This window comes from Doryrhamphus excisus, chromosome 1 (assembly GCF_030265055.1).
Source record: "Doryrhamphus excisus isolate RoL2022-K1 chromosome 1, RoL_Dexc_1.0, whole genome shotgun sequence".
NCBI classification, from domain to species: domain Eukaryota; kingdom Metazoa; phylum Chordata; class Actinopteri; order Syngnathiformes; family Syngnathidae; genus Doryrhamphus; species Doryrhamphus excisus.
This window is the reverse complement of record NC_080466.1, coordinates 19,758,388-19,768,970: the sequence shown is the minus strand read 5'-3', so window position 1 is coordinate 19,768,970 and position 10,583 is coordinate 19,758,388. Positions and strand designations below refer to the sequence as shown.

The window sequence follows — 10,583 nt, the reverse complement described above, 5'->3', positions numbered from 1 at the left end:
AAAATCATTTCAACAACAAAGTAACCCACTTTTGAAGTAATCCGCATAGGAAAATAAAGTTATTTTATTATTGTTTTTATTGTATTATACAACGTTTTAACTAGCTCAGCCTTGCTCGGTCCATTTAAAAGTTGCATGTAGTTGAATGTAGTCTGGTCGGGTTTGTTTTGGCAACTCGTAAGAGCTACATGTTTACGGCAAACAATAAATATTTAAAGAGAAATGTTTTGTTTTAGTGGCGAATTGGACCAGCGGCGTTGCTAATTAAGATGAAGAGGATGTGGTGAGATAAACGGTGGCTCTGACCTGCAGCGCGGTGTGTCCCAGGCGGTTGGCCGCGTTGACGTCCGCGCCTGCCCGCAGGAGTCGCTCCACCTCGGCGGTGTTCCCCATGGCGGCCGCCGACGTTAAGTCGTCCTCCAGAGTCATCGTCACCAGCTCCGCCACTAAGGTGACAAGGTACCACCACACCAACAGTGGAGAAAGATGTGTGGACAGTTGTTTCGTTCTCCTGACCAAGCTGTCAGTTGTTGTAATGTGTCTGGGCTTGTCTCGCTGCCTTGAATGAGTGACGTCATCGTGGAGCGCTGCTGTTGCTGCAGCCGCCGAAGCGGTCTCCAATACGCATGCGCCATCTTTTGTTTTGCTTCCGTGTTCTCCGAAGGCTGAGTCGCTCAGTCGACCATGCTGATAAAATGTCATTTAAAAAAAGTAATAGCCTGAATCATATCATAATTTCGAGTAATCATAAAGTTTAAACATAGAGACACTTAGGAGATAATGTGGTGTGCTAAGTATTCAGTCGTATCACATGATTTCCAGTAACAGCTGAAGGTACTTCATTTTCCTGCTTGCATAAGTAGAAAGATTACAAAAATATTAATGTAAAGTACACTTTCTGTACTGACATTTTTGTGAATCGCATTATATATTTTATATTTTATATAACCATATAAACCAGGCACATTCTGATTCGTCAATCCATGAAATCATTGTTAACTGATATCAATGTAATCAATGTTAACTGATTTTTAAATGTCTTTAGAGTAAACTATATTTGCCAAATGGGGTCACCTGTGTACCGAAAAAAGGTACTCCGCCCAGAATTTACCAAGTTGCTTTCAAGAAAACATGTATTTCAAATCTGTAAGAGGTGCAAATACACAAAAAGTACAAAGTAAATGTAATTTGTTACTTGAAATTTGAAATATTAAATCCATCCATCCATCTTCTATATACTGCTTAGGCTCACTTGGGTTGTGGGGCTATGCTGGAGCCTATCCCAGCCATCTTTGGGCGAGAGGACTGGTGGCCAGCTGGTGGCCAGCCAATCACAGGGCACATATAGACAAACAACCATTCACACTCACATTCATACCTATGGACAATTTGGAGTCTGCAATTAACCTAGCATGTTTTTGGAATATGGGAGGAAACCGTTGTACGCCACTACATGTGTGGGCCACAAAAAAAGTCTAATAATAAATTAAATAATCAAAGATTATATCAAATACAAGTTTGAAAAATGTACTTAAAAGTTACTAGCTATTGTGTAAAGCAAAAAAGGTGATACAAGTCTCAAACCAGGTGTTGTTTGAAGTGCAAAATTACATAAATAGTAATTTTGCCACAGAATTTACCACAATACTTTAAAAGAAAAGAGACTTAATAGTACAAGTAAAGGTACTTGTACTATGATACAATCATAACCAAATTCAAAGATACGCCAGGTGGTGTTGTCTAAAGTAATATGACTTCACTTTTGACTTCCTCACTGCAAAACTATAAGTACGCTAAAGTGAAAAGTAATATTTTGGTTGTTCCTGTAGTTACAGTACACACCTTGAACCTACTTCGGTGTACTCTTACCGTGACTGTGTAAAGTCTTTTACAGCTGCAGCGTGATCATGCGGCAATCACTTGTAAATGGCTTGTAAACTAAACAGGCGAATTAAGCTCACTGGCAAATAATCTAAGAGGAATGTGCACTTGCATGTGTTTGATTGGTCAGCACGTCGCCATGCTGCAGAAAGACGCATTGTTGGGAGCGGGCTAAATCCTGGATTCAACCAGGGCATTATTCCCCTTGTTTTGTAAATGTCATCCATGATGGAATGTATGCACAACATAAACACCACACAAGGGCCAAATAAGCAAACTTATTTAGGGAAAGTTTGTATTTTGGTCAGGAAGTTCAACACCTGAACTGTAAAACCTAGAAGTGTGTTGATGTTACGAGTGAATGGAAGGCATCTTCTCGTAACTTGATGAAATGCTTGGAATTCTTGCCTCCGCCCATCATTTGACAATGATTTCTGTGTGGAAAACAATAGTCTATACTACATATAGTCAACTGGTGACCCGGGGGCCAAATCCAGACCGTGAAAGACATCAGACCAGTCGATGAGTTAAAAAGAAAAAAAAAAGAAAAAAGACCCAACATGTTTGCACAGAATCTTTGACATGTGTATTTGGAGTCCAGAGTGCTCCTGTCATGTAGAAGATCTTTGGCTAGCATTTTTCAGCAGGTTTTTAAACAGAGCAGAGCACTGTTGTCACATAGAGGATCTTTGACTGGCGGTTTGGCAGTCAGTCCTTAACATCAGCAGAGTTCTCCTCTCACATAGACAATCTTTGAGTGCTGTTTGTGCAGTAGAGCCTTAAAAACAACAGGGTGGTCATGTCATATAGATAATCTTTGAATAGTGTTTTTACAGTAAGTCCTTAAAAACAGCAGATCCTTAAAAACGACAGTTCTAAAAAGGCTCTTTGACTGGTGTTTTGCCGTATCTCCTTAAAAACATCAGAATTCATATTGAGACATAGCTCTTTCCCCTTTTTTTTTCAGTCGCTCCTTCAAAATAGCAGTGAGCTCCTGTCATATAGAAGATCTTTGACTGGCATTTAGCCATTTCGCAAAAGAGTTAGGAATATTTCAGATGTGTCTAAGGAGGAACATAAAATGTACTACTGTATACATTTTACAGGTGAAGTTAATTTCAGCTTCTCTAATTTAGAATGCACGTGTCCAACATGTTTAATACATAATGCACAACATGTTGTTCTCAAACAACAAATTGGACGTATTCTTGTAATTACAACTTTCCTTTGGAGCAACATAGTTCAATAAAATTGCTTTGTTTATTTTTCCTGCTCTTCGTATGCGTGTGCTCGTGTCAGTAGTGTCCGTTTGTGTCTATCCGTGTACATGTGAGCAGACCTGTGTGGAATGCACAGTTGTCTGGAAGCTTCACAGCCTGTAGCGATGGAGGTTGAGCGTGGGTGTGGTGGTGCTTTGGTCTGGAAGTCCCCTCCACGAGTGTGTGTGCGTTTGTTAGGTGTGCGTGATGCCAGTGATCACATGCCTTTTTATATTCTGTTTAAAGTGTGAGTGAGTAAACAGTCTGCCACCGTCATGTGGCATCATATATCATAAACAGCTTGTAATATTTCAAATACAAAATGGATATTAATGCTGATTTTGCACTTTAGAAAATGCAATATAATAATAATAGAAAATCCATTATGATAAAAATTCATAATATTACCAGAGAGGAAAATGTCAAAAATTCCAGCAAGTGTCAGTAATGTTATGAGACTTTAGATTACATTCCCTTCCACACTGGCATGGAGACTGGCGACTGAGCTAGCAGAGACAAGACAGACATGCCATGGCTAAGATCAACTAAGAAAAAAAAGTTACCCTCTCATTCGGTGTGGAAGTGGTAAGTTTTTGGAGTACTCCTTACCCACTCCCCACTTGAAGCATGTTAAGTTAATAAGTCAATTGCAGAGGCTAACTAGTTAGGTCGCTAGCTTGCTATGCTAGCGATAGCTGTCTCTTATGTCCCTGCTGTGATTCCGTAGCCTGTGCATTGTGATATAAACAAAGAACCAACTCACCATCAATGAGGGACAATTATATTGGGTTTATTTTAAGACCATTGCTAATAGTGATTCCCACAAATAAACAGATAAACTTTACCACTTTTTCCACCTCAAAGAAAAATGCTCAGATAAACAAATAAACATGGTAGATGCGCGACAACAGAAAGCAGTTCACATAGATGCAGAATCTTCCGCCTCTGGTCTTGCTGTTTAGTCGTGTCTCTGTGAACATTATGATGCTGCAGTCCAAAGGTCTCTTATTGTGCGTCATGTGGAGTTGTAACTAGTCCATTTTATTCACTAAGGACCTCACATTAGCCAGGAAATGCTGGGTAAGCAGAGTCTGTGTGGTGTTAGCTTCAGCTTAGCTTGTATTCCTCCGTGCATTCCTCATCTTTGTTTACTTTCTCGACTTCTGGAAGAGAACATTGAGTTTAGCTGTGTGTACACGCTGCCATCTTGCATATAGGTCTTCTGTTAAACACACACGTCATTTTCAATTCTTAACACAAATGAGGCTGAATTTGACAAAAACACAGGCAGTCTATGTCAAAATTTGGGCTGTCAATTGATTAAAATATTGAATCACAATTAATGGCATTTTGTCCGTAGTTAACTCATAATTAATCATAATTAATCACCGATAGAAAGGCTTTAATGGATATTAGGTAGGGATATAAATCACTTAGCGGTAAACAACTTGATACACATCTATGGTGGATACATGGATTATGATACCATTCAAAAAGGATTGTTCATTCATTCATTCATTCATTCATTCATTCATTTTCTACCGCTTATTCTCACGAGGCTCGCAGGGGGTGCTGGAGCCTATCCCAGCTGTCTTCAGGCAAGAGGCGGGGTACACCCTGGACTGGTGGCCAGCCAATCACAGGGCACATATAGACAAACAACCATTCACACTCACATTCATACCTATGGACAATTTGGAGTCACCAATTAACCTAGCATGTTTTTGGAATGTGGGAGGAAACCGGAGTACCCGGAGAAAACCCACGCATGCACGGGGAGAACATGCATCTGTGAGGCCTGCGTGCTAACCACTTGGCCAACCCGTGCAGCCCAAAAAAAAATGATTGTTCTCATACTTAAATGATCATAAAATTATATATTTTCAGTAATGCCACACTATACTATTTTCACTTTTTTTTTACTTTTGGGTGATATTACAACGTCAATCATGTAAAACTGTAAAACTGCATGGGTTGGTCACTTGCTGGGCTGAATTCTTGGACTGCATCAATGACCCTATGGATGATGATACAGATGTAAAAGCCAGTCTGTGTGATGCAACTACAATAACCTGTCTAACAGCGTGTTAAACCTTAGCAAGAACCCTGGTGACTTGAAAACAACGCTGAGTCATGATGTCAGAGGTCACATGCATGTTGTGGTTATTTTTCAGTTTCAAATTTCGTCCTCATGAACGACTGTGGTCTAGTGAATTATCTCCGTCTTTAGCTGACATGATTAGATATAGAGCTGTGTTGTGTATGTCACACACACACACACACACACACACACACACACACACACACACACGTGTGACATCACTGAGCTGCTTGTGAGTGCGTCGGAAGGACAAAAGACCACAGATTTCAAGAATCCGGCTGCAGGCTGACAGCAAAAACGTGGGTGTTGGAGAGGAAGCCCAAAAAAAAAGGGCCTTCTCTTCCTAGTCGTAAACGTCGACGGGTGTCCACATCCGTCACTCTGCATTAAGTTAGCACACAACAGCTAACATCAAAGATACTGTTAACTGAGTGAGATACTTTGTTTGTACAGGAGCAGAGTAAAACTGCATATTGTAAAAGACATTTACATATCTCTGCTCCTGGGTGATGATTAACCAGATGGTGACATCATACCTCTATCACGCTACCTATTCTAGTGCATGCATGCTTATAATGATACTATGAGAGCAACAAGACGCCATAATGATGGCTGTTCATGTTGCATTGCAGTAAATAGGAAACTAGCATTATCATTATCAGTTCTGAAACTGACCAACTCTCCTCATTATTGTCATTGTGTGTTATTTTCCAGTCTAACATTACATCCTATCCACTCTCCCGGCCCAAAGTTAGTCACATCCGGCTGTCGGAGGCGCGTGGGAGGTCTGAATGCCTTCTGGAAGTTGTTTTTCTTTGAGTAGTCTGATATTGAAATCACATGATATTTTCACTGCAGATGCGCACCATTACAGTATACTTTGTTGGCATATGAATGTTTATGTTGATGTAATTCATTTGTATGCCTTTTTAAATATCCATCCATTATTTATAATATAGATTACATTTTAATTATACATCATGATGATTATTAACAATAAAATTATAAACAAAATAATGTATTAGCGTATTGGAGAGGAACAAAAAGAGTGTGGGTGTACCTAATGAGGTATCTACAAAATGGCAGCATGCCTATATAGTTTTATGCACAATGGGATACCAGAATGCAATAAAATAATCCTGTAAGTATAAAATAAATGATGGTTGGCTCGCATTTCTAGATAACATCAATTGTGCGTATTCTATACTTGGTATATAAAACATGGGCATAATTAAAGGGGACCTATTATGCTAATTTCCCGACCCCTTGTATTGAGTTGTGGTCTCCTATAGAGCAGCTACACACAATAACCCACACAGAAAACTTTTATTTTTCCAGAATCTGCACCTATTCCAGCTATAAGGTCTCTTTTAATTTATTGAAGTTTGTCCCTCTGTGACATCACAAAGGGCAGGGTTTTACCACGCCTTCTGAAACCGAGCGTTTTAAGCCATCCCAAACTTCTTTCAAGGCTCACTTCCAAATCCCCAAACCTCATTATCTGAAACTTTGGAATAGTTTAACATGAGATTACAACATTCTAACTATATTCCCTTTTATAGGTCCCCTTTAATAGTCCAAAGTACCATACCTGTATATCATAGCAAAAACATAAGCATATTTTCATAATATACACAGTTTATATAGTAAAACGGGGGAAGTATTCCATAGCTTATTCATTTGAATGAGGAAAAAAAAGCGACCTTCCATTGTACTACTTTATATCCAAGATAAAGATCATTTTTATGAGCTAACATCAAGCTAAGCAGCACAACAGAAAGCAAAAGAATGATAACCAAACTCGATAAACCCGTCTGGCAGCTGCTATGACTCAGGTTTTTTAAAGACAATTTCTTTACACTGATTACTTTATGATCACTTCACTTCATTCAAACGATTGGACACCGGCCAGTGTACAAAGTGGGGTGTTCTGTCCATATGTGGCCACCAGGGGACAGACTGCACTGCGGTGACAAATCTAAAAGACTGACGAGTGACTCATTGATCCACCTGATCACTTCACTGAGGTTAATTTCATCTTATTTACATGATTTTTACATTGAACTTATTTTAATATATTTTAAATAGTCATCCCTTCCATGGAAAATTGATGCGGCTGAAGGTGGCAGGTAAATAATGATGGCGGTGGTCCTGGCGGGGAGACAATTATTCATCCCCCCCCCCACATCAGCGCCATTCCTTCAGGCTATAAGAAACGTCAGGAGAAGCTAAAGGGTGACTGCGTAGTCAGCGGCCCATGTAATAGAACCATAGAGGCCTGCATACACACACACACTCACACACACTCTCATGCACTAATTTTGCCTGAAAATTTGCAAGGACTTTTAAGGTTCCACTTTTGTACAGGACCCCTCTATTGAACAGATGGTATCTACTGTATTTGTTTATGCTAGCTAAAGTCTTCTACTAACAGGGCAAATATAGACAAACAACCATTCATGCTAACATTCATACCTATGGACAATTTGGAGTCGCTAATTAACCTAGCATGTTTTTGGAATGTGGGAGGAGATGGCCGAGGGTGGAATTGAACCCAGGACTCCTAGCTGTCAGGCCTGCGCGCTAACTACTCGCCCACCGTGCAGCCACTGTGGGCCTTGTAAAGCTAAAAAAAAAAAAAGCCATCAGGATGGTAATTTATGTTTGTTTACAAGTAACTCTACAGCTTTAACAGCTTCCTGTCATGTGATCAAGGTGCTTCCAAGGGGTTTAAACACCTGTCATCAGGAAGTGGTGAAACCTCTCTTCTGTTATTATGGGATGGGGGAATTACCATGCAGGTGATTTCCTCTGTCGGCCTCTGTGTCTCTGCTTGGCGTATGCACAATATTAGGTACACTTGTATTTCTAATGCAGGGCTCCACTAGCTAAATCCGGACGGTGAATGGTATCAGAAAAGCCCCAAAGTTCAGTCGAGATCAAAGTTGGGACAGAGGCATTTTTTCTTACAAACAGCAGAGCACTCCTGTCATATAGAGGATCTTTGTTACCGCGTTATCTTGGCTACGTTTTTTTTTTTATACAAGTGACAAATGAATGCACATGTCATTATTAGCACCTCATTTGAACCCAAGCATCAGCTCGTGCTCACCACTAGATGGCACTGTGCACACAGTCATGTCACCCCCCCCCCCCCCCCTCGGCACATACTAACCTTATTCCCTATCTATCTAATTACACATTAGAGCTGTAATATGCCATTCCACATCCATGGGTCTCAGATGAATGGTTTCCCCCTCCGTTGCTCCCCTCATCCGCCGCCTCCTATCCTTCCTCTTTTACCTCTCCTCCATCTTCGCGCTGTTCCGGCCAGCTTCCCTCAATTACTGTCACAGGCGGGCCACAACATTGCATGGGAAGGGGGGGGGGGTCTCTGTACATGAGGCTGGGGTGAGGCCGAGGGGGAGGCGGATGTGATGAGAGGAGGAGACAGGCGCTGACATAGCGGAGCGTGTTGTGTGTTTACAGGTGTGCTAAGGTGAGACGCCCTGAGGAGGGCTGCCATGGCAACGCTGACAACAGATTTTGGTTTAAACTGGAGATGGCACAGTTAGTCAGGAGTAGCTTGGAAAAAGTGCAACTTCTTGGTTTTTTTTTTGCATTTTTCTTCTCTGTGCTTCTGCTGCCAAGATGGAAGCTAACATGCTAACTCGTTACCAGGATATGCAAAAACACAACAAAACTTTGGAAATATAATCACAAAATACCTGATTATACTGTAAAAAAAGCAAATAACTACAAGAGTTTCTACTTACTGGCATTGTGATGTTTTGTTTTGTATTTTAACTCCACAAATTGGGTGGCACGGCGGACGAGTGGTTAGCGCGCAGACCTCACAGCTAGGAGACCAGGGTTCAATTCCACCTTCGGCCATCTCTGTGTGGAGTTTGCATGTTCTCCCCGTGCATGCGTGGGTTTTCTCCGGGTACTCCGGTTTCCTCCCACATTCCATAAACATGCTAGGTTAATTGGCGACTCCAAATTGTCCATAGGTATGAATGTGAGTGTGAATGGTTGTTTGTCTATATGTGCCCTGTGATTGGCTGGCGATCAGTCCAGGGTGTACTCCGCCTCTCGCCCGAAGACAGCTGGGATAGGCTCCAGCACCCCCGCGACTCTCGTGAGGAAAAGCGGTAGAAAATGAATGAATGAACTCCACAAAATGGCAGTAGCTACATTTGTAGTATCACGAGGGGTCAGCATTCTGCACCTTTACCTACCTCTGCATGTACTTTAAACCTGTACTTGTTCATAAGTGACCATGTGGTCAAATTAGTTGGAAGTGTTTAGGAAAGACGGTCCCCACAGGTGTCATTCAAACAGTCGGTCCCCATGCAGCATGAAAACCAGTTTCAGCGTCCTCGCAGGGTCGTCAGGTCAGGTCACAGAGCTTCTCCCATCTGGCAGACGTCTTCATTATGAGCTCAGCAGCTGGCGTGCTTCATTAAGAAGCCCTTTCAAGCCTCCTACGCCTGCAAAATACTTCACACATAAAATCCCTAATTTCCTGTCTGTCTGAGTGTAATTGAATCATTTGACAGAGGGAAGATAAGGATCATTCATTCTTGGAGGTGTCCTCTCGCGGCCGTCATTTATTGGTGTGTGTGTGCGTATGTACACTTGATGTTCAGCTGATGTTGCAGTTGACTTTTTTTTTTAAATGCAAAATGATGTAATTCTTTTTTTACGGTTCTTTTACAGGCCTAGAGGGCTGGGGAATCGTACACACCTAGACAGGGGGGCCCATACATACCCAAAAATGGCTTAAAATACCACCTTTCCAAATGATTTACAGACAATTTGTCGTGTTTCTTTAGGTTGCAACATCCTTATTTTATCCACGAATGGCATAAACCACCACTTTTTCTCAAGGCGTATTGCAAAATCTTTTTTTTTTTGGTCCAGGAAATCTTTATGGGCCCCAAAGAAACCCAAATCTCACAATTCCACAATCTCATATTAAAAAAAAAAATTCTTTAATATTACTACCCTATGCTACTGAAGTGGCATTATTTTTCCTCATAATATTCCAGGTTTATTTTTTAAAAATAAAATAAACATCTTGACTTTATTCTGATAAAATGACTGGATTTTTTTCCTGTTTGTTTAAAATTGTGTAATATTTTGTAATATTGCAACAAATATTCTATTTTTATCACTTTATAAAAATGGCTCCTGGTTTTAACTGCAGAAAACAGTGCATAGATTATCCATCCATCGGTTTCTATGCTGCTTAATCCTCATTATGGTTGTGGGGGTATGCTGGAGCCTATCCCAGCTGCGTTTGGGCGAGAGGATTGGATTGGTCACCAGCCAGAGCA

At 40.9% G+C, this 10,583-nt stretch overlaps 1 protein-coding gene across 1 annotated transcript in view; it reads right to left on the bottom strand.

The window, feature by feature from the left end:
* The window catches only part of cdkn2a/b (cyclin-dependent kinase inhibitor 2A/B (p15, inhibits CDK4)), a 33,686-nt gene that overhangs the window by 2,366 nt on the left and 20,737 nt on the right, over nucleotides 1-10,583 (bottom strand). The window contains exon 3 of the mRNA XM_058091605.1: nucleotides 307-687. Within this exon, the coding sequence (XP_057947588.1) occupies nucleotides 307-687 (381 nt within the window). The remainder of the gene's footprint in view (nucleotides 1-306; nucleotides 688-10,583) is intronic.